General features: G+C 42.7%; 1 protein-coding gene across 1 annotated transcript in view; it reads left to right on the top strand.

The window, feature by feature from the left end:
- The window catches only part of LAMC1 (laminin subunit gamma 1), a 108,815-nt gene that overhangs the window by 49,508 nt on the left and 34,476 nt on the right, over nt 1-24,831 (top strand). The window contains exons 2-4 of the mRNA XM_019728589.2: nt 16,557-16,861; nt 20,780-20,910; nt 22,876-23,042. Coding sequence (XP_019584148.2) covers nt 16,557-16,861; nt 20,780-20,910; nt 22,876-23,042 — 603 coding nt within the window. The remainder of the gene's footprint in view (nt 1-16,556; nt 16,862-20,779; nt 20,911-22,875; nt 23,043-24,831) is intronic.

Below are 24,831 nucleotides of genomic sequence, written 5' to 3' on the forward strand. Positions count from 1 at the left end.
AGTGCATTGGAAACCAACTGATATTCTGTCTCTCCGATGTCATTTGTCTTTGTGTTCCAATGGCATTTTAGCATTTCTCTGGAATGTTACTATAAGAAAAAGTATTGGAAAGATCTGGTGAAGGAGGTATGCTTAGAAATGTCTCTGACACCAAAGAGTGTAGAATCAAACTTTTTGGATCTGGTCAGAGTTCATCTTGTCAAAGCTATTTTACGGGTGAGAAAAATAGATGTATGGTTGCTCCTTACTCCCTAGTGTGGTACTTCTCTCCCTTTGCATTTAAATTTTTTGTGGCTTCCCGTATATATCATAGGGAATTCCTTTAGGGCAAGGATTGAGTCTTACTTCATTTTGTATCTTTAGGTACCTCACCTGACTGGCACACAGGCAGTTTTAGTCTGTGTTTGCAAAAGGAATGAATCCGTGAATGAACGAACCAAACGATCGAACCTACTTGCATAGGTTACTCTATCCTGTTGGGCTGCTGCTGATTTTACAAGTCAAACACTTCTCTCTTTAAAAGGCAACAACAAAAGTAAAGGGGTAGCAGGCCAGAGTCCTGGTCCTCAAAAGCTTACTTACTCTCTTGTGTGTATGGGGGAGGGGGGTATAAACAAAACATGCAAAAAATAAGTGAGATAATTCTGGGTACTAATAATCCAGTGAAAAAAGGGCCATGAACATGTGACATGGAAAACCGAGTTTCTCAGTAAATACCCGAATGTCTTTAGTAAAAATCTCAGCCCTAGCACTGGGCGTCACCAGCTCACCTACCCCACAGAGAGGAAACCCTTGCTTCTCCCCTGAAGGTGTATACATGCTCATGGTGAAGGAATTCTTCTGGAACCAGAGCTACTGAAAAGAACTTCGGAAGGATTGGTTCAGGCAGGGTTGGGGGCGTCTGGCCCTCTTAGGGGTGCCATGTGGATCGATGGAATTTTTGCCTTTTAGCTTTTGGAAAAGTTTTTTTTTTTTTCCTTTGCTCTTGTTGAAGACTGCCACATACAAAGGCTCTTTTTTATATTGCTCTGTTTTTAAAATAATTGGAAGAAGTTCTGGGAAGGCGTTATCTTACACTGTACGTCAATATCCAGATAACATTATTTCATTGTAGAATTTTGACCTGTTGTGTGTAGTAGGTGAGTCCATCTACAGTAAACAAATATTTATTCAGCACCTTTTTGTGTCAAAGGCAGTGCCCAAGAGACTGCAGAGTAATGATTTCTAAATTGTGGGTTGCAACCCCCTAATGTCATAAATCAATGTAGTGAGCTGTGGCTAGCATTTTCTAACAAATAAAATGGAGAATAGAATAGAATAGGATATCAGATTGCATTGTTTTTATGAAACTTGAGAGTGTGTGTGTGTGTGTGTGTGTGTGTGTGTGTGTTTGGGGGTACAGTGTAAAGTGCCCTTTTTACTGTGCTTCATGGCCAGATAAGCTTGAAAAATACCATTGTAGAGAATACCCCAAAAGTATAGATAGATGTCTTGCTTTTGAATAAGTTAAACTCTTGTAGGGGAAAAGAAACTTACACAGAGAAGTAAATACTCAGGTCCTGAATTGTGTGGTTTGGATAGTTAGTCCTGTGTGTTCCATAAAGTAAGATGATAATACAAGTTGGAAGTATCATGGAGACAGTAGCACTTGAACTAAACCTGGAAAACTAGGTAGAGTTTGCGAGGAGCAGAGGCTAGAGAATGACTTAGAAGTGGGGAATGGTATGTGGATGAAACAGACGGCAAGACTGGCAGAGAGGTTTCAGGTTCTGCTGGCGAGTTTTAGGATCTGATTTGGATGTAGAAAGTGAAGCCCAGTGGTTCAGCCTTAGGAAAGCCTTGCAATAACACGCCTAGGGAGTTTGCATGGGGTCAGGTAACCTGCATGGATTCCTGCACTGGGGAGTGATATGATGTAGGGTGAGTTTATAGACTATTTTCCAACTCTTTCCTAACTCTTCTTTAGTCGTGGCGCTCCTAAGGGAATTCTTCTAGATGGGTGTTGGATACCGAGTTGCTGGCATCAGATCAAAGAGAGCTAGAAAGGACTTTGGCAGCTCCCCAGAATGTAAATAGAAAGGTAGAGGGAGTCCCATTGTGAGGCATGTGAAATTCTCCCATGGATGAGAACTGGAGCACTGTCTGTTTGAAATATGGGGAAGGATGGATTTGAAGAACATTTCTTCTGATATCACCACTAAATGTTTGCTCTCGATGTAGAAGGAAAAGCAGATAAGAAAGGTGCCTGTGTTTGAAGTACCGGGAATCTGACCGACCCACCTGAAGTATGCTACGGAAATAATTTGTCATGGTCTTCTTTTTGCCCTCAGTATCCCCTCACAGGATGGGGTATATACATAATTTATCAAACAGTTTCAGGAGAGATCACAAAAAGTTTCTGCTCCCTGAAAAGGGACATTGAAATTCTTTATTGCTTTCCAAACTTGGGGGGCAGGGGAAAAGACTCACTTCTTTACTAATTTCCTGAAGAGAAATTTAAAATTAAGAAGTTTCTGAAATTAGAATGTACATTAAAGGGAAGGTGATTTAACTGGAAAAAGTGCATTTAAATATGATGACTATTAATTAGGAAAAGCGTATTTAGACACAACTCTTTAATCTTTAACACTAAATACCCCAGTAATTTTGATTGACTTCTGGTTGGAAGCTTTGATTCTGTGTTGTAGTAGGTTAGCAAATGTTCTAAATTGAGGCTCTACTGGAGGGTATTCATTGTTTAGTCTGAATCATTAGAAAAAAGAAGCCAATCCTGACATCGAGGAGAGCAGCTTTGCTTACACATAATCCAGGGAGAGTGCATACATCTCGGATGTTCAGTGGGGCCGTGATTTAATCAGTAGTGCAATAGCAAGTCCCACGAGAGAGGAAGGGATGCGGAGAACCCAAACTTTGTGTAGAGTATGCATTTCCATGCCTCTGCAAAGAGGGTGGGTGAAAAAAAATGAAAAGGGGTGTATTCGTTGATACTCACCTGCTCACAGTCAGTGGCTTGTGGAGAGGGTACCAATTGGCAGAGTATTTTCGTGATGTAAATGGCCCATCTGCTCAGAAGAGCAGAAGCACAAGAGGCCTGTGTGAAGGACTGAATTCCTTCGTACCCCGAGGACAAGGGAGGGAGGTTCCCGCAGAGATCTGAATGAGAACTGCTCGCGTTTTCCATTTGGTGTGTGGTTTTCGACATGTCAGTTTTCCTGCTACCCCAGCGACCATTGCTCTTTGACTTAAATAATCGGTTCCCCTCCTTTCACTGCTGCTACTGTTTATTCAGTCTCCACTTGGGGTGGGTGTGAGAGAGGGTACCCCTGGAAGAGTGAGGCTCTACTGCTTCATTTTTGTGGGCTCTGTAAGAGCTAAAGGTTATTATTACAGATTGGATTTTGGAAATGAATTGACTCTCCATCGGCCCACCGTTACCTTTTTTTTCTTTTTAACCTGCTAAACTTTTTTTTGCCTGTTTATTTACCAGGAAGATTGTTTTTTATGCAATAATAAAAGAAGTAATTCTAAATATTAAGTGCATTTGAATTGTTAGTAATCTTACAACATTTTCTGAATAGGCTTCCTCCTTCTTCTGTATTTTTTGTGGCAATAGAGGAAAACTTCACATTTTCTTGGACCAAATTTTAAAACAGTATGCCCTGCAGAAAAGAGGTAGAAGGGGTGTTAGTAGAAATCTTTGTTTTTATATTCTTTGATTTCCTAGAGATGGATCAGCAAACAGTTTCCATAAAGAACCACACAGTAAATATTTTAGTCTGTGCAGCTCTGCCCTTGTAGCCAGAAAGCAGCCACAGACAAAGTGCAGATAATGGACGTGGCTTTGTTCCAGTACAACTTTATTTGCACACATGGACGGTGGGCTCGGTGTGGTCTGCAGGCTATCGTTTGCCAGCCTCAGATTCCAAACTACTAATGGTGTGTTCTAAGGCCCAAGTCTGGAAGGAGATGGGATCGTGGACCTCAGCGTATTTCGAATATGCAACGAGAAAAGTTTGCCCTATAGATCAGATATGAATGTTAGGAGAGAATTTAAAATCCAGAATATCACGTGTGGATTTTTAGAGCATTCTTTTAATCCTTCAGTCAGTGTCAGTCTCCCCGCTTCCTCTCTCTGCCCTTACTCCTCCTCTCCCTCTAATATCAATACAAGCATCTGGTACTTCGCTGTATTAAATATACATATATATATGTATATATATGTATATATACAAAACACACACACACATATACATATTTTTTTTAATACATACCTGAAATTGCTTCTCTGAAAAGTAAATATTTCTACATTGGTCTTTAACCAACAGAATGTAACACCCTCCCTGAAAATACCAACACTACCCGACACAGACTGGGATTAAACAAGTCTAGGCTTCTAGACAAAGAAGAAAAAGTGTTTTCTTATCTTTTTGAGTGTACAGAAGCAGAAGTTAACTCTTTACTTCCAGATTTGTTCCTTTGCCATTGAGAATTGCTAGTGGTCTTGTATCATTTTATTTCAATATTAGTAATTGTTAGGGGCAGGAGGAAGGAAAGACAGGAGCCAGAGGGGATGGGGGATTTGGTTTACAGGGACTCTTGACCAGCGTCTGCACGAAAAGAATAGCGCTGTGAAGCCCCCTGCAGTAGGTGGGTTTTCTCAAAATCAAACGTCTATTTCTACTTGCCTGGAAAAACAGGGCTTTGAGGATACAAGTTGAATGACAAAGGAAATTGGTATGGAGAAAAACGCTGGGGAGTTTGGGTTCAGTTCACCCAGTCACCCCAAGCCTTCTTGGATGTGGAGTGAGCAGCCCCTGTGGAGTTCAACATCTGTATGTGTCTTAAAGAAGATGGACTGCTATTACTCTGGTTCCCTGCTCAGCTCAGCACAGTTAACACCTGCAATCAGTGTCACCGTGAAATACATGACACGTGAAAGAGCCACCACTCCTGAGTGCCTAAGTTCCTTCTGCAGTGCAGCACCAAAGTCAGAAGCTTTTTCCTACCCAAATCTCTCACGGATGAGAACTAGGAAGAAGAAGAGTTTACAGTAGGACAGTATTTCTCAAATGTGCATAACAACCACCTAGGTTGCTTTTAAAAATACAGATTTGGGAACTCGCATAGAACCTACAAAAACAACTTCTGGGGAGGAGGTGCAACAATTTGCATATTTTTGGAAGCTCTCTAAGTGATTTCAACAGCCAGGCTGGTACCTTATCATGGGCCAGAGTCTGGGAACCACTGAAGCAGGAAAGCGTAGACCTGGGCTGGCCCTGCTGGGGAGGCGCCTTCCAGAGCTTCTGAGGGTTTTGAACGGTGTGGGTACCAGATAACTCTTCTTAGTCTAGATAGGTACAGTGATCCTATTAATTCCGTTATTTCTTCTTAAGAGAAGTCTTTGGGAAGGCTCTCCCAGAACTTCACTGTGGACCAAAGTGGGTCTGTTTTACGCACTCCACTCCATCTACACCACCAGAGAAGAGCCTCACTGTTCCCGTGTGAGTTCAGCTGCTGCAATGGCTCATCTCATCCACATGACACATGCTGTCTTCCCACGGTTAAAAGCAATTTCTCCTTGAACCCCCTCTTCTTCTCTCCACCCACCATCTCGTCTTTTTTAAAATCATTTATTTTTTCAGTTACAGTTGACATTCTGTATTATTGTATATTAGTTTCAGGTGTACAGCACAGTGGTTAGAGGTTTATATAGTTTTGCGGTGATTCCCCCTGATTAGTACCCACCTGGCACCATACATAGTTGTTGCAACACTATTGACTATATTCTCTATGCTGTACTTTACATCCGCACGACTATTTTGTAACCACCGATCTGTTTTCCTAATGCCTTCACCTTTTTCTCCCAGCATCCCAACCCCCTCCCCTCGGGCAGCCATCTGTTTGTTTTCTGTATATGAGTCTGTTTCTGTTTTGTTTGTTTGTTTATTTTGTTCTTTAGATTCCATATATAATTGAAATCGCATGATGTTTGTCTTTCTCTGTCTGCCTTATTTCACTTATCATATTACCCTCTAGTTCCATCCATGTTGAGAACAAAGAACAAAATTGGAGGTATGTAGCGTGATACTTGATATTAAATTATACTACCAGGCTATAGTAATCAAACCAGCATGGTACTGGCATAAAAACAGACACATGGATCAATGGAACAGAATAGAGAACCCAGAAATAAACTCATGCTTATATGGTCATTTAATCTATGACAAAGGAGACAAGAATATACAGTGGGGTAAAGACAGTCTATTCAATAAATGATGTTGGGAAAACTGGACAGATACATGCAAAAAAATGAAACTGGACCACCTTCTTACACCATATACAAGAATAAACTCAAAATGGGTTAAAGACTTAAATGTAAGACTCCCAAACCATAGAACTCCCAGGAGAAAACATATGAGCAGGCAGTAAACTTTCTGACATTGCTCTTAGTAATATTAGGTTGGTGCAAAAATAGTTTGGTTTAAAAGGTTAAAAATTGCAAAAAAAACAATTACTTTCATACCAACCTAATTTTTTTTCTTATCTATCTCCTCAGGCAAGGGAAACAAAAGAAAACACAAATAGGACTACATCAAACTAAAAACTTTTTGCACAGCAAACGAAACCATCCACAAAAATGTAAAGACAGCCTACTGAATGGGAGAGGATATTCACCAATGACACATCTGATGAGGGATTAATATGCAACATTTATAAAGAACTCATATAACTTAACACCAAAAAAGAAAACACACCAAACAATCCAATTAAAAAATGGGCAGAGATCCTGAACAGACATTTCTCCAAAGAGAACATACACATGGCAATCTCATTCCTTTATAGCAAAATTATTTGGAAAATTGTTTCTATAAGCTGCCCCACCCCCACCCCCACCCCCAAACATTCCTGGCTGTCATCCCTATCATTCTACCAAACCATTTGTTGTCAAGGCCGTCAGTTGTCAAGGTCACCTCCCGGTGGCTAAATTCAGTGACCAATGCTCAGTCTTCATTTTCTCATATTTTCAGGAGTATTGGACTCAGTTGATGATTCTCTTCTTCTTAAAATAGTTTTTTTGAAACTTGGCTTCTAGAATTCTACTCTGTTGATTTCTTTCTGCTTCAGTGACTGTTCCTCTTGAGTCTCCTTTGCTGAGTCCTCCCTGACTCCCCCATGTCTAAAACTTGGTATGTCCCAAGACCCAGCTCTGGACCCCTCATCGCTCTGTGTTCATTCCCTAGGTGTTTTCATCTAATCCCATAGCTTTCAGTTCTGTCTGAATGCTGACGACGTCCCCATTTCTCTCTCCTGCTTGGACCTCTCCCTGAAGTCCAGACTTGTGTGTCTTAACTGCCTACTTGATGTCTCCACTCAGATGTTTCATAAGCATCTTAAATTTAAAATATCCACTATTGAACTCCATCTTCAACCCTTCTGACACCTCACATCCAATCCATCAGTAAAAGTGGTCTGCTCCTCCCTCGACACGGCCACAACCTGGTCACTGTTCACGGCTTCCACCCTGGACCCAGCTGCCGTTACCTTGTGCCTGATTGCAGAAAACGGGACCAGCCTGCTTGTCTCTGAAGTCCCTTCTATAGTCTTTTGTCATTAACGCAGCCAGAGTGGTCCTTTTAAAATACTAGTCAGATCATGGTACAACCTTGTACAAAACCCTGCAGTGGATTTTCATCTCATTCAGAGCAGAAGCCAGTCTTACAATGGCCTCCAGGCCTACGTGACGGGCAGTCCCTCTTCTCCTCAGCTTCTCTGACCTCATCTGCGATGCTTTCCTTCTTGTTTCCCTTACTTCAGCCCCTCTGGCCTCCTCATCCTCCCGGGAACTTCCGGCGTGCTCCTGCCTCAGGGTATTTGCCTTTTTCCTTCCTGGAATGCTCTTCCCCCAGATGTGTTTCACTTTTTCAGCATTCTCCTCAAGTGTCACCATATCCCCATCAGTGAGGCCATCCCTGATGACGCTGTATTAAAGGGCACTCTTCCTTGCCATGTTTATATCCCCGCTTTGTTCTTCACATTGTTATTTTCTGATACACAAAATTTTTGTTTTTATTTTTGCTTTTTATCTTCTATCCCTTACCTACCTCCACTCCCTATGGTACCCTAAGCTTGACAGAGTGGGGATGTTGTCTGTCTGATTCTCTGCTGTAGGCCCAGTGCCTAGAACAACGACGTAGTAGGTGCTCAATAAATGTTTGTTGAATGAATGGAAAAAAATTGGACTTGGAATTATCCAGACCAGTTGTGACTATTAACCTTGACCTAATGGGTGGCTGTGGTAAGAAATTAAGCAATTGGGAAAACTGAGAAAGACATTTTAGTGTTTATGTGCTGGTATTTGTACTTACTTCTTTTTTTGAAGACAACAAAGTATATGATCTAGGGACCAAGTTTATTATGAATTAAAGAAACTGGAGAGTAAAAGGCATTCTAGCAAAACGAAGAATGGGGTATCCTAAATAGCTTATCATGGTGGACTGTTGCTTAAATTCACTTAGCAAATAGTTGTTGGACAACTATTAGTCAGCTGTGACTTTGTGTGTGGGGGGAAGAGGGTTACTTAGAGTTGATCTGTTATTGCACTATTATGATTATATATTAGAATCTCTTTATTTTCCGGTCAGGTTTTCTCACTGTTCTTTTACCTTCCTCACTCTTCTATTACGGAGGAAAGTCAATGTGTAGCCAGGTGCCAATATTATATGGATGTCACAGGAGAAATGGCTTCCCATAAAATTATGGTGTCTTTTTCCTTTTCATAGCTTAACAATGATATATTTTTAAAATATGAGTTTTATTTATACACTTATATTTCATTGCCTGTTTATTTCTTTATTTCCTTAGTCTCATAATTAACTTTGCTTTCTTTACGTGACTCCATTAAATCCGACAAGTCAGCCAGTTCCCTGTAGTTACAATTCTGTTGTCCAGCGGGTAGATTTTTTGCCTCAGCTTGGGTGAGTGGGAGTAATGCTGGCTTCGTTCCTTTAGCTCAAGGATTTCTGGCATGCTTGTGACCTACTAGCCTGAATTAGGGCTGGTATTGAGTCTTGGAAGCAGGAAGTTTGGGTTAGTAAGGCATATGCCCAGTTCTTGCCTTGGAATTTCACATGGGAATCTTGTCTCTCCTGGTGAAGGTTTCAAATAAAATGACAAAGAGGTACAAATTAGGGTAAATTTATCGTCTGTTTCAATAATGGAAAATATCTGTAGCTTCCAACAGTAATTTGCACCTATTTGAAATTACCCTCCAAGAGGGTAATATTCTAGTGTTCCATTGGGAATTCTAATTCTCTGTGTTCACATAATGGCTGTCTGATGATCTCATATTTAATTAGTGTGTTAAGCCAAATCAATTTTCACCCTTCAATTTGCTGAAGAGTCTATGGCAGCTTTGCATATTACAGCTGGGTAATATACACAGAAAGATTTGATTTTTGGAGGATCGCTGCACTTGTGGCCCTAATAGCACCAAGGGTAGTTTGGGGGATGATAAGGAGAGAGTAGAACTGTCTTCTTGGCTTCAGCTTTAAATTTGGTTCTTCGTGGACACATCTAGTTTCCCTAAGTGATGATGGCCCCAATTCATGCCAATGTTTTTCAAAACTGTTGTGTTCCCTTTAGCTCTGTTGTATAGCCATACCGTTGTTTTTATAAATAGCCTATGTTATAGAATTTTATTGGCTTTAAAAAAAGATTCAAAATGGTTATCTCTACTTCTTCTCTTTTTATCTACCTGCTCTATTATGTTTTGGGTGACAGCTTGGAATCGAAACTCCCCCTATGCCAGCACTACTTACCTTAAGCATGTCTTTCTGTCATGACAGTAACCCACGTGTGATAGGAAGTGCTCATTGCATGTACTTGGGAATTCGAACCATTGAATCCTTTTGTTGATTCATTGGCAAGGGGGACTTTCTCCCATTGCAAATTCCATTGCATTTGTTTTAATACAGTCAATTAAAAATGACTATTTTATACAATGCGATAAAGGTTACTCGTGCCCATTCCTAAGTTGTGCTGCTTTAGATGTGCTTCCTGTGGGGTGGTCCCATTGCGCTGCTGGCATTCAGCTGATGGATAAGAGTGGGGCCACGATAAAGGAGCACTGAAATTTAAAGGAAAGGACCGGGACAATAAGTTTGCATCAACAGTCTGTTTTAAAGATGAGTTTTAGGCAATAGAAACTAGGCTTTTAACAGGCTGTTAGGAAAGTTTTCTAGCAGTGGGAATGACTGTATGTACCCACATCATCTCAACACATTCGCATGCGCTCAGCCATTTGTCTGTCTGCTTCCTAATCACACGTCTGTGTCTACTTGAGGACCCATCACTCAGCATTAAGTTGGCCCTGGGTCATCTCGATTGGCAAGGCCGTATTTGTACAATCTGTCTGCCGAGGTGGAACAATAACAGCTGGTACGCAGCTGGACAACTTGTCCTGGGAACTCTGATTCCAGCCAGCAGTTATACTAACAAAATGGAAAACGTTTTCAAATAGTTGCTCTCTGGGACTACTGTTTGTGTTAACTGTTTAGAGGATCCCATTTAGTAGCCTAAACATCTACCATCTCTAGTGGACTTCATGTGCTACAGCCTTATTCAAGTTTTATAGTCCTCAGATCAAGTCTGGTTGCAAGGAGAGCAGTCATTTTCTGATTCGAACGGGTTAGCACAGAGGAACAATAGTGAGTCAGTGACTCCGAATTTGGTACTTAAGAATGAACTCGTTTTCTTCATCTAATTCAGGCCAGGGAAGGGCATTTGGAAGTTTTGTAAAATTCTGTATGGCCATTGTCGTTCATTACTTCATTTTAGACAAGGCTGTTTTACAAGGAGCTCATGGAATTCTTCCGAGCTGCACATAACAGAGAAGCATTTATGTTTCCCCAGCAGCCAGTACTTGAATCCAATTCTAAGACAGGAAGGGTTTCTCCCCTACTCAGAGCGATTAGAAATACTTCACCACGTAGGAGGCGTAAGCGGAATTCCTCGGCCTGGCCCTGCATGAACAAAGGCTGGATGCTCATTGTTCAGGCGGTCCCCTCCCCTTCTCTCACTCCCTCCGCCAGCATGAGCTGTAGGATTCAGAGCAGGAAGTCTTCGTTAATTTTGTGGACTTCATTCTAAACATCTGCACTTGAGTCTTTTTGTTTATGGAAGGAATGTGGCAGGGGGAGGGACAAAGGCAGTAGAACATTCAGAAGCTAAACATTTTCCCGAGGGTGTGTCTGACCATGGTTGGTCTCCGTGTGCATGAACATGAGATTAAGGGGCGGAAGACGGTCTAGTTGTATAGTTGTCGGAGGATTTTCCAGACGTGTACTTACTGCTTTTCTTAATGGTTTGCTTGGCCTCTTTACTGTAAAGTCATACTGTCGACTTTTACAATCTCCCGCAGTATGAAGATAGTATCGTAGCTGTCTGACATTGGACTGGAAATCAGGAGACCTGGTCCTGTTTTCTATTCATCTACCATTTAGCTAGATCTTTATTCTTTGTCAGCTGTGAAGTGAATAGGATGAACAGATAAAAAGTAGGGAAGTACGGTGAGAGAGAGCACGCACATGGCAGGTCTCAATTGTAGCCATTTCATGCACAAAAACTAGCTCCTTAGTTTTCCAGTTCTTGGTTATCGATGGTTGAAGGCAATTCCAGATAGCACAGATCACTTAAGCCGTGACTCTTAACACTCCATTTTCTGTATCTGCTTCCTTATTTATTCAGATTAGATTCCAGATTCCTTGAAGTAACATCAGTCCCCTTATCTTATTGTCCTTCCACTGCAGCTTTCAAGGGGGTGCTGAGTGCTGCTGCTGAGAAATCACACCTGCACAGCGACGTCCGTACAAAGTCCTGACCTCCTCCCGTCTGCTCAGCAGCCTCGTCTACCCAGCGAGCCATCTTTTCCTCTAGTCAGCTTTCTCTGCTAGTCTCTACAGTGGCTCTTACAAAGTTTCTATACTCTTCTTCAAATAGTCCCCACCCAACGTTCCCCACTGGCTTTCCCCCCAACCCCTTATTTGATTTTCACTGCATAGAAATAACAGTCATCAATTAGAATGCTTTCAACTTGCATCCCTTGAAACCGACAGTCACTTTGCCTTTGCACCCAGACAGGAAGCAAGGATGCAGCTTTCCTCCTGTGTGGAGCCAGGCCTTTCTCCAGCACTGGGTCACATTCTTGTTTCCCAGCCGGTTGTCACCATCAGTCTTTCCCTCTCTGTTGACCCGAGCACAGCAGCATGTAAGCAACCTCCTATCCTATCTAAAAAACTCAAAAGGAGAAAAACCTTCCCTCGAACCTATGTTCCCTCTAACTGTCATCTTCTCCTTCTTCCCTTTAGCCAGATGTCATAATAAGGTGACGACACTGGTGTCTACTTCCCCACCTCCTGTCTGCCATTCATCCTCAATTTCAACCCATCGTGATCCCTGCCCATGGGACTGTGCCCACTAAGTACAGCGATGACCTTTGTGGCCCGGAGCCAACGGGGCACTTTTTAGTCATTATCTTACTTGACTCTCTTAGCAGACTTGGGACCATGGATTATTTCCCCCCTACGTCTCCGTTGGCTTCCATGATATTTATACTCTTTGACTTGCCCTCTTCCCGCTGGCCTTCGCGATCTCCTCTGTTGTCTCATCTTCTGTCTCTGCTTTAAATGTTGCTGCTCCTCAGTGTGATGTCAGAAGTCAGCTGTCGTCTCACTCGTCACACTTGCCTCAATGGTGTCAGTCATCCCCAAATCTTCATTATCCATCTACATGCTAATGAATGCCGGATCTGTGTATCTAACTCAAACATCTGTCTAGAGCATTCAGACCACTCATCTCCAGCTCCCTAGATGACCCACATATGCCTCCAAACTAGTGTATCCAAGAGGGAACTCATCTCCCCATCCTGCCCTCCACCCCTGCCTCCAATCCTGCTTACCCTCCTCTGTTCTCTATTTCCGCGGAGGGTATTACTCTCCATTTTGTTGTTTTTAAACTGGAAAACTAAGTGTTATTTTTAATCCTTCTACCTTATGGAATGAGTGAAAGAAGATTTGACAATAAAAGAGAACGTCACCGGGGTGAAAGACGAGGAGACTTTCAGAAGTGGCCCCTGTTCCCCGTCACCTTCCATCAGTTACCAAGCTCCTGTTGCTGTCTGCTTCTTACATTTCACACACATCCATTCATTTCTCTCCATTCCAACTGTCCCTATTCTTAGTTCAGCCACTGTCACTGCTCCAGGATTACGGCCACATCTTAACTATTCTCCCCCCTCCTGTAGTTCGGTCCCTTCTAACCTAATCTGCGCACAGTGGCCAGAGTGATCTTTCTAAAAATCAAATCAGATCCTGTATTTCCTGACATAAATCCCTCAGTGGCTTTCCATTGCCCTTAAATTGAAGTTGCTTTTTAACACCGCCTGGCATGCTCTGCTTCCTAATTAGCGCGTTTCCAGCCGCTCTTCTAGTTTTAGCTGTGCTGCAAAACCTGATTCCTGCAATGACCACTTCTCTGTCCTCTGGGCCTTCCTACACGCCCTTTCATCTGCCTGGACAACTGGTCCCTGTTTGCTTAGCTAGTTCCTCTGCATTCCTCAGGTCTTGGATTTAGATGTCACTTCCTCTAGAAAACGTTTGTGGACCTCACAAATCTGATTTAGGTGGCTTTCCTCCATGCTCCCAAAACGCTGTGCACTTCCCCTGTCCTGCCACTCATCCCATGGAATGGCGATTGTCTGTGTCCACTACTGGACTTATTGCAGCTCTGGGGCCGGTGTGCGTGGCTGTCTTCTGGTGTGGAATGTGTGCATCTCCGTTACAGGTTGCCACAGTGGCTTTTCCTCTTCCAGCCGTGGCTCTAGGTTAGGATGAGAAAGGCAGCTCTGAAAAGGAGGCTTAGGAGAAAAGGCCAGCACCAGCAAGCTAGGCTGCTTCCAAGTTTAACTCAGGAAAGTTGCTGTCTGGATAGGTCAGCAGTGAGAGTGACTGTATGTGCTCGTTTCTCTCTGAGTGTGGCATTCTTGTGCAGATGTTGGCCTGGAACGCAGGACACCCCGATCCATCTTACCTTGTCTCCTTTGATCCAATCTGCAGGTTGGGTTGCTAAAGAACCATGAGATGTCATCAGTTGAGACAGAGTAGAAAAGCTAGGGTAACCTATAATCTAGAGATAGTGAGTAAGCCTTTGAACATCCCAAGCCGCCTACCTACTTCTGAGTACAACTAAATTGTTTTACCATTCCGGAATGTCTTAGATAGTCTCTGGAATGCCATAGATACTGTAATATAACCCCACCCTCATTCAAAGGTGATGGCTTGACATTTTTGACATAGTAAAGAGATAGAGGTTACATTTGCATTCTTTTAGCAGGAGGGTTGTAAATTGTATTTCCATGCCCTGTGTCCACACAAAATGTGTCCTGCATCCGAGGCAGAAGAAGCAGGCTTGTACAATATCCTTTGGTAACTGTACCAGGTAGTCCCTGGTACAGTCGGGCCCTGACGTGTGAACACATCCAAGATCCTAGTTCCGGAATTCTCTTCAAACCTTAGATTGGTATAGAGTTTACAATTGATCAAATACAAGCAAGACTTTAGTTTGACTTTCCAACTCTTGGAAGTAAGTGGCATAGGGATTCTCGTCCTCATGTTTACAGAGGGGAGAACGGCAGAGCAGAAACCACACAGCTGGTGATTGAAGGAGCCAGGACCTGAGCTCAGGTCTCCCGGTGCCCAGTCCTGTGTTCTTTTCATCATTTCACAGGCCTTTGTGTTCCAGAGTGTGTGTGTGTATGTGTGTGTGTGTGTGTGTGTGTGTGATGTATACGGAGGACAGTTGAAAACTAGATCTGGACCAGTTGAGAACTAGAATCAATCATAGATCCTCATATCAGTTTTATTGTAGAAAAGACAGGGTTGAAGACCAGAGCCTGGACACAGAGCTTCCTCACGTGGGCTCTCTGCCCTGACTCCCCCACCCCCGCCACCCCTTGCCCGCGACACTCACCCACTTACCGCCCCAGATCCACAGCAGGACAGCTGCAGGCCCCCCCTGCACAGAGGCAGAGGTGTTGTCTTGCGCTGAATGCAGGAGAGGAAGGGGCTCGGGCGGGAGCTGGAGAGAGCTGAGGCGATTCCAGGCCACACCTCAGCATCATTCCTTCTCCCTGGGGATGAGTGGGTACCAGGAAGTGAGAGAACTGCAGAAGGAAGTCTCTCCTTAACACTTTTAAGAATGCAGGAGTTGGGGGTGGCTGGTGAGCTCAGGTGGTTAGAACGTGGTGCTGGTAGCACCAAGGTTGCCGGTTCGATCCCCACAGGGGCCAGTGTGAGCTGCGCCCTCCTTAAAAAAAAAAAAGTTCATTATAAGAATGCAGGAGTTGCTGTGGGCTTTGGGGGAGAGGATTAGCATAGTTCTTCCTGTGGAGTTAATTTACTTGGGGAGAAAAGACCGTAAGCTCCTTGAGTGCAAGCACCCCTTATGTCTAACACATCCTGTCCCCCAAAGTATATAGCAGAGGACTGAGCATGTCGTGGTGCCCAGCAAATACTTGTTGACCAAATTGTGATCTTCACTATAGCATAGAAGCAAAGTAAAGATGTGGTCAGAGATATAAAGACTCAATTTATGAATGGATGGTGATGAGAAACGTTTGCATAGTATTTCTTTTGCCCACCTGAAGGCGCTGGCTGGCAACCAAGCTATCCTGGCCGTCAGACCAAGGTCTGGCAGCTGCAGGCAGCTGTCTGACCCATTGACTCATCTTCTGGAGGGATGACAGTCCGCTGACTCTTCTTTTTGCTGCCTTTCCCTGATGAGAGCTCACCTCTCACGTGTTGTCTTTTGAGCTTGTTCAAACACAACTTGAACCATCTTTCTTCTGTTCTTTCTTTTTCTATGTCTTCGTTTGGCTGCTGGAGGAATTTTTTTCTCCTTTCCTGCTCTACTTCCTGCCCCATATCTCAATCACTGTCCTTCTTCCTTTCTCGGATTTCTCGTTCTTAACCTGGTAGATAATAGCATAGTAATGCAGATGACATTCTTCTGCATTAAGAAGTAATATTACAGTTAAGAAAGGGTGAGTTTTTTAAAACTTTGAAAGTGCCCAGAAGACCCATTTAGAAAGTCAACAAACGTTTTCTTTTTTATCTTTTAAGTAAGCTTTGGCTGAAGCACCAGCATTAAGAATAAATGCACTTTTTATTCAATTTTATGTTTGTCAGATAATATAAGTACCATGCTAATATATGCTGCCATTTTTCATGGTAAGCAAAATTTAACAATGTGCATCATATGAGCCAACTTATGAACCCAGCTATACCTTGTCATTTCTGTGTGAAAATGTACACTGATTCCAGATTTAGAACAGCCAATTGGACACAGACAGTGTGTTGTGTATCTTGGAACCTTCTCGGTCCGATGTGCACAGCGTCGTTCATACCCTCTTTCTTTGTCAACCTCCAAAGCAAACTGGGAACACTGCAGATTTCTTCACTTCGTACGTATGACTTACGCCCTGTGATGTGTTTGTCCCACAGGAAAAGCTTTTGACATCACGTATGTGCGCCTCAAATTCCACACGAGCCGGCCAGAGAGCTTCGCCATTTACAAGCGCACACGGGAAGACGGGCCCTGGGTGCCTTACCAGTATTACAGTGGCTCCTGCGAGAACACCTATCTGAAGGCAAACCGAGGCTTCATCAGGACAGGAGAAGACGAGCAGCAAGCCCTGTGCACAGATGAATTCAGTGACATTTCCCCTCTCACTGGAGGCAACGTGGCCTTTTCCACCCTGGAAGGGAGACCCAGCGCCTACAACTTTGACAACAGCCCTGTCCTGCAGGTAGGCGTCCGGTGGGTGGCTTGGGAGCCAGTCGGTTCTTCTTCCTACAGGAAGCAGGAAGAGTGCTGTCATGGGGCCCTGGGGTCCCCCTTCTGAGGGAAGGGGTGGCAGTAGAGTCTGCTCCAGCAAGACGGACAGCTGTATTTGATCATGCTGTCCTGTGTCCTCTTCATAAGTGACATGTTTGGTTCCTGTTGCCCAGTGGATGTTTGCTCTTACGTTCTTGTGCACTTGCAGATGTATCCTGGGATATATAAACTTTACAAACTTTTTTAAAAGTGGGACAATTTTAACTTTCGTGTCTGTACTGGAGGCAGAAACATTTTGCTTTTGACCTTTCAAAGAGGGTATTTGAACTAATCTACCCAGTTTCCTTGCATCCTCTCTTCCTTCTTCTTTGGACAAAACAAGAAATAGTTGATTAGCAATTAGAGGGAACAATTGAAGCAAGCGAGTTAAGAATGCCATCTTCCTTCATTATTGTGGAAATTTTGATTGGGTTTATTTGTCACCATTGCCGATCATTATGAAAACTCATTGCCTAAAAGCACTGGTGTTTGTGACAGACAGGACATGAATTGAGGTATCCCTGGTATAATGCTTAAACATTGTGATAGAAATTTTTCCTATTAAACAATGGAAAGAATTAAAGATTCCTTTTTTTTTCTTATGAATTCTGTGTGCATATTCCTTATACACCATAATATGGAATCTTTCTGTATTATTTAGATTTCTGTAATTTTTTCTTATATTCTGGCATTTGATCATGCAGAGACTGGTAAGCCTCATGCTATACTCGGCACATTAATACAGAATTGGAGACAGTTCTCTCATGTGGCCAAAGCTCATGTCTAAATGGGGGCAGCCTGTATTAATTGACTGAGACAAGAAATACTGGACGTGGGTTTGCAAATGATATGTACATTTTATGAAAAGCTGTTGTGATTTCTCAGTAGAGAATCCCCTCTTTTGATGTGTGGAGGTGCTTTATGCTTTTGTGTCGTCTCGGTTTTTCTCTCTGGAATTTATGAGGTTCAAGGCTCTTTTTCTAATTTGGTTCAATGGTTTTGGATGGTGGCAAAAGATGAGAATATATTCCTCTGTGAGTCCAGTTCTTCCCTTCTGTGGGTTGTATAGTACTTCTGTAAGTTGCTTAGGAGATTATAAATCTTGATCTTGGTCAACTCGGAGGCTATGATGAGCAACGAGTATGTTTGTAAAGGCCCTTCAGAAAAGTGTTTTTTGCATTGGCAATAAGAGGTGTTTAAAATGAATGGCAGGAGGAAGACCTGACTTTGACAGATGAAAAAGCAAGGGACTGAGTGCCTAGGAGAGACGTGATGTACACATACTCTTTAAGTCGATCAACCAGCAAACATTTGCTAGCTTTATTTCTTCCCGTGCAAATTACCATCCTGGAGAGGCAACAGTAGGAAAAAGCAGTGACATAATGTAGTGACTGGTTTTTCTGGCACCTCTGCTAACTGTATGCCTTGTCAGCCTGTCTTGAAGCAGTTCCCCAAGCTATAGCAATTCTGATGTTTGCTGCTCTCTATTCCACAGGAACTCAAGAGACGAAGTGTGGTAAAAGTGCTATGGGTATCTATCTGCAGTAGGTTTGGTCAGTTGGTATCCTTATGCAGAAACATTAATTATGTGTCTCTGGATGTAAGCACCCTGGCTCTGATATCCAATTGCCAAGGGGGGTTAACTGATTTGACTTTTAGCTGATCTGAAAATGAGGACAGAAGTCGTTGGCATCTGCTCCTTGGGCCTCCCTCCAGACGCTGTGATCTCGCATATGGGGGGAGGAGACTGCTCCTGGTTTCACTGTATATGAATATTACTAAGCATGTATTGATTTAGAATAATAATTAGCGCTTATGACAGCTCTTGCTGTAATGGGCCACAATGTGACAAGCATTGTTCTAAGCCCTTTAGATGTATCAGATGCATGAACTCATTAATCGTCACAATAACTGTAAGGTAGATGCTTTTGTTAGTTCCATTTTACAGATGAGGAGTCAGAGACCAGATAGGATCAAATAACTTGCCCCAAATCACACAGTTTTAAGTGGCAGAACCGGGATTCAAAACCTAGAAAATCTTGCTCCAGAGTCTGCTCTTTTTATGGTGCCCATTATGAAAAAGAAAAAAGGCTTAGCTTCAGCCCCTGAGAAGCGTGTATTCAGGAGATCTGTAAGAAAGATGAAGGTTGTAGAAGATATACTAAGCATTAAACAGAGATATGTTTAGCTGTTTACATTACAGACGCCTAAAAGATTCCTAACAGTGTGGCCATGAGTGGGTGTAGTCATCGGAGTGCCAAGTTCGGATGCGGTGAAATCATCATCTCTTCGCCTTTCTAATTATACTTGGCGGCTTCGCGGAGATTAGCTTTTCTGAGCTCTCTGTGTTGTTCTATCTGCCGGGTGTTGGGCGTGGTTTAAAGAGTGGTTCTTAATCAGGGGTGTGCCTCCCAGGCTCCTGTGGAACCTTCTGAAAACACAGACGCCTGCAGCTCTTGCTTGTTCCGCTCCGTAGGTGAGATGCAGTCCCAGGAGAGGACTTAAAGTGGAAATGATACCTTTGACTGGTGCAGTGTAATTTACCACTCCAGACTTAATGGTTTTAAACCACCCTGATTTACTGTTTCTCATGACTGTGTGTTGTCCTGGGCTTGCTCACTGGCAGGTGAGCAGTGAGCTGGGTTTCTCTCTCCCTGTGGGCTTCCATCCACAAGGAGGCTAGACTAGGGTTCTTCACGGGATGGCAGCAGTATTCCAGGAGGGTAAGGCCCCGTGCACAAATGCTTATCAAACCTTTGCTGTGTCACATTTATTGATGTCCCCTCAGCTAAAGCAAATCAGATACGCCCAAGCCCAGAATCAGTGTGGAAAGGGACGGCACAGGGTGTGGAGACTGGTAGACAAGATTCGTTGGCGTCATTATTGTAACAGTCGACCACAGATGCAGACATCTGACTAACATTAGTACAGTGAAAGGGCATTTATTATAAGGGTTTAGATGTCATAAAACTTAGGGGGAAGCCAGACAACCTTCATTCTTATCCTCTGCCGTTACGGTGCACCTACCACGGTGAGCACCAGTGGTTTTTTCAAATCCGTTTATTTGCTCAGCGAATGTTATTTGAGCAGTAGGGAAACTGCAGTGGACAAAACAAAAAAATCCCTGCCCTTGTGGGGCTTATAAACTGGTGGTGATGGTGGCAAAAACAGACAATATAAATAATGATAAAAAAAAGAAAGAAAGAAAAACAGGGAAGGGACATAGGGAGCTGGGGTGGGGAACAATTTTTGATGGGGTGGCCAGGGAACGCCTGACAGAGAAGTGACATTGTGGGAAGGGTCAAGACAAAGACAGACTCTGATTGGTTCAGGCCAGTGTAATGATTTATTACTCATACTTGCATGTTTCTGCCAGATCTGTCAGTAGTGGATTGGGTTTGGAGTGAGAGACAGATGGTACAAAATGGGCAGGCAGAGGTAGTGACCAGCGTATCTAGTACAAGTGTGATATTACATGAGGGCTATGCTGGTGTCTCTGACTGGATTTGGGGTGTGGATAAATGGTGGGGAGCAGGGACATGTGTATTGAGTACTAATGTATGTTAGGCATTTGAAAGTATATTTCATTCAAGCCTCTCTATGGCCTTGTAAAGAAACTTGCTTTGGGGGACTCTGAGTGATAAAGTAGCAATTTATATCAAAGCAATTTACAAAGAAGAGACGAGTCAGGAAAGAGAAAAATATTAGGAAATTAAAAGAGCCATGGAGTATCACAATAGATTTAATGAGTAAGCTAAATGATACATTAACTGGTGAGAAACTTAGATCGCATTTACGTCTGTCATCTTTGGGCCTGTTACCTATAGTTTCTGTTTTTGTTTTCTGACAGGAATGGGTAACCGCCACTGACATCAGAGTAACGCTCAATCGGCTGAACACTTTTGGAGATGAAGTGTTTAATGACCCCAAAGTTCTTAAGTCCTATTATTATGCCATCTCTGATTTTGCTGTGGGTGGTAGGTAAGTAAACTATAAAAAAACTGCAAAAGTAATTGGTTTAGAAGTGAATGTATCAACTTGTTTACAACTATATGAATAATATTTTTAGGCCTCATTATCCTGGAAACACAGTAGTTAGTTTTTCTAAAACCTTGTCAAATCCACACACTTCGTGCATTCTTATTGAGTGTTTAAGTGTAAAGCTCTATTAATAGGCACTTTGAAACTATCGAGGAAGTGTGAGACTGACATTCACCTACTGACAAAGCCCTGACCTTGTAGAATTCTAACCATAAGTGGGGTAGGCAATGGGTGAATATGTGAAAAATTAAACACTGATACAGTCACAATTTTTAGGTAAAAAGGTGCCGTATGTGAGGGAATACTACAGAACTGTCAGGCTAGAGAAGCAGATGGACTCTAAGCTGCTCTTGTAGAAGAGGTGGGGTTTGGATGAGTGGGGAGAATGTCTGTGTTGGGTGCAGGAGGAAGCTTATGTCATGAACAAAAGTTTAGAGTTGGGGAGTAATGTAAACCCACTTGACTTGAGGAAAGCCTCTTACATGAATTCGTAGAGTTGTCCACCAGAGAGAGAGTTTGGTAGCCAGAGACCTCAGATAGCAGGAGGTCTCAAGAGCAGAAACATTATTTTTGTATACAGTGTTCCTGGTATGGGAAAGTTAATGGAAATGGTAACCAATGAGAAATCGTGTACTTTTTGGAGTAATGCTGTCAAAAGAGTGGGTTAGGAATACTAGCTGTGGGCAAGGTGAAAGTGGAGTGTGATCAAGAGAATTTATATTCCTGTGATAAAGTCATGTGATCTAGGTGTTAGGGGACACATACCTGACATTGGGGTGGTGACAACAGAATGGAAAGGAACATTTAGATACATTTTTTGTGAAGGAAGAATTGTCAGGACTTTAGTCAAGGATGATTTTAAGGTTTAGTGATCAGAATGGTGATACCATGAAAGTAAATGAAGAAGATGAGCTAATTTGGGGGCATGATGAGTTTAGGTGTAGACGTGTAAAACTAGGTCATGGAGGACATCAAATGTGCGCAGCAGTCAAGGAGCTTGGGAGACGCATGAGAGCTGGAGGCATCAATCTGTGACTCATCCTGGTTACACTGTAGCTGTTTCAGACGTGTTTGGGTGTAGTTTGATTAAGTGGTGGTTGAAGCTGTGGAGCTGATCGCTATCTTGAAGGAAGCAAGTGAGGGAAACGTCAGTACACCAGAGCGCACATGAGTATTCACGGGGATTTCCACGCGTCTTTTGTTTCCAGTTGTACCTGCATCCTGCATCAAAGGTATCCCTGAGGGATGCTTACCCCACACAACCTGAGGGATGTCAGGGTACCAGAGATCCACATGGTGGTGAGGTATCTAGTGTCTCGTACTACCTTCAGATCAGAATACTTTAAAATCATTATGGCAGATAATTGCCAACATAATTTTTGACTTGTTATTTGCCCACACAATTCTAGGTACATAAATAAAGTGTCTTGATCCTTCCAATAGGAAATAGGCTTTCTCTTCATTCCTATTTTACAGGTAAGGCGCAGAGGTGAGGTTACATCAGTAAGTCACAGGGCTGTGTGTCAAACCGAGGCAGCCTGGCTTCAGACTCTATGTCCTTAACCAGTACCCTTGGCTGCCTCTGGACACTCACATTTGACTTTAGGAAGTGAGCCTACAGATGTCCTCAGATATTGTTAGGGGCTTTCTTCTCACGTCTGGTTAATGCCCCATCCCCTGTAAAATAAAAACTACCTTTTTTTTTTTCTTCTTTAATTTTTCCTCAGACCTGAAAACTCAAACAGCTGTTACTTAATTTTGCTCAGTTCCTCAGTTTACCGTTTTGGATGGTAAACTTAAGAACATTCAGAGGTGGTTTTTAGTTCGCTTCGGGCATCCTTTTTCTGCATTCCTTTCTGGGACTTGGTGCTATTTCGTATTTTTGAGTGTCTCTTCTCTTCTCAGGTGTAAATGTAATGGACATGCCAGCGAGTGTATAAAGAATGAATTTGACAAGCTGGTGTGTAACTGCAAACACAATACTTACGGAATAGACTGTGAAAAGTGTCTTCCTTTCTTCAATGACCGGCCCTGGAGGAGGGCAACTGCCGAGAGCGCCAGTGAATGCCTGCGTGAGTAGCCCTTGGCGTCAGTCTGTCAAATTATCTTGAGGACTTTCAGAGGTGGAAGAAGGGATGGGTGACTTCGTTTATTCCTCCTTGAAAGGAAAGCTCTGAAAGGCATTATTTCTTCCACAATTTGAGAGTGCAGAGCAGTCAACTGCATGCGCGTCAGAGGAAAATCAGAGATGAGAGCACTCGCCTGTAAACATAAACTGTGTTGGTTTTTGTGTTTCCTTCATGGATACACATACCAGAATGGGAACAGCGTCTCCACGGTTTGGCACTTTGCTTAGATCCAGATACTGACCCTGGGTCATCTACTCTAGAATATGATTTCTCTGGTCTTTTCTTCGTTGCCCTTTAAAATATCCTTCTTCCTACTAATGCTTATTTTTTCAAGTAGCCAAGGTCATTGATTGATATGTCTCAGGCATGATGAGTTCTAAACTACGACTGCCATTCAAAAGATTATTTATCAAAATTATTTTTCCTTCATCTCACTAAAGAGCACATGGGGAGACCCCCACCATGCAAAGGTGGGTCGCTTTGGGAGGAAGAGTAGATACTAGTTTTCCAAGGAAAGGGAAAACTGAAAAAGGTAACACATTATCCCCTCATAATGTCTTGGTTTACTCTGAACAGGTAAAGGAATCTCAGAAGAAAGGAACTATGAAACCACGTAATTATGACTTGCCAAGGACTTAAAAATAAGAAAAGTTTAAAGCAGCTGTCCCTTTAACTATATAAACTGTCCTTATAACTGTTCTTATGTCCTTATAACTATTCCGCGTCATACTCTCTTGGGACTAAGAAAGAAGACACTCGGGACTTGCAGGAATTATTGGCGGAAACCTTGAGACAGAATTGATGTCTCATCTTCCGACTATTTCCATGAGCCACTTAGAGCAGATTTTCTTATTCATCTTCTTTTTCTCTCAAGAAATCCCAGATCTGCAGATAAGTTTTATAGCCTCCTCCAGCATTCCTAAGTATTCGCTTGAGCTTCTTTTACTGAACTGTTGTATTCAGTGTTGGAAGCTACACGACAGAGGCTGGCAAAAGACAGAATGAAATACTCCTAAGATGTAACATCTAAATAAATATACACATGCATTTGGAAAGTGTTCCGTTTAATGGTGTGGTCCTACGTAGAGTCTATCCAGGAACAGTATGAGAAAATCAAGTACAACGTGTCGCCAGTTTACCACTAGCAAATGAACTGAGTGCTATAGCTAAGTCAGTTTGCTTTCCTCCTTGGTCCCTTCAGCACTGGGACCCCCTCAAAGAATGATATTTCTGGAGGTTGTGACAATTGTACGGTCTGGTCCAGTGACTGTGGAGGAGCAAATTACAGCTGCCTTCTCTCTTACCAGCTGGTGATGAGGGAGCCACAACATCTGCTTTGGCTGAGGGTTGTTAGCACAGTGCAGACGAGGGAATTATCATGGCTCGTAGTTTCAAGCACCAGACTGTTCAGGTGGGGCTGCCTGGGTTGATCGCGGGATAATCTAAGGGAAGAGAAACACCTAAAGAAGAAGGGAAAGGGGCTATAAAAGTTACTTAACATAACTGTAACTTCCGGTGCCAGTGCTTTGAGTTTCTGAGAAGTTTTCCAGTATAATGCCATAAAAGAACCGATTGTAAATGAAAGGAGAAAAAAAGAAAATACGTCTATTCAAATATTATTTCAAAACCACTTCCTGATGTATCTGAAATCAAATGAAACTTTATTTTATGCTCAAGATACGGCCTGTACTATGGCAGAAGCAATAATTCTGAGAAAAATCATCTTAATAGA

This window comes from Rhinolophus sinicus, linkage group LG17, assembly GCF_036562045.2.
Source record: "Rhinolophus sinicus isolate RSC01 linkage group LG17, ASM3656204v1, whole genome shotgun sequence".
Classification (NCBI taxonomy): Eukaryota; Metazoa; Chordata; class Mammalia; order Chiroptera; family Rhinolophidae; genus Rhinolophus; species Rhinolophus sinicus.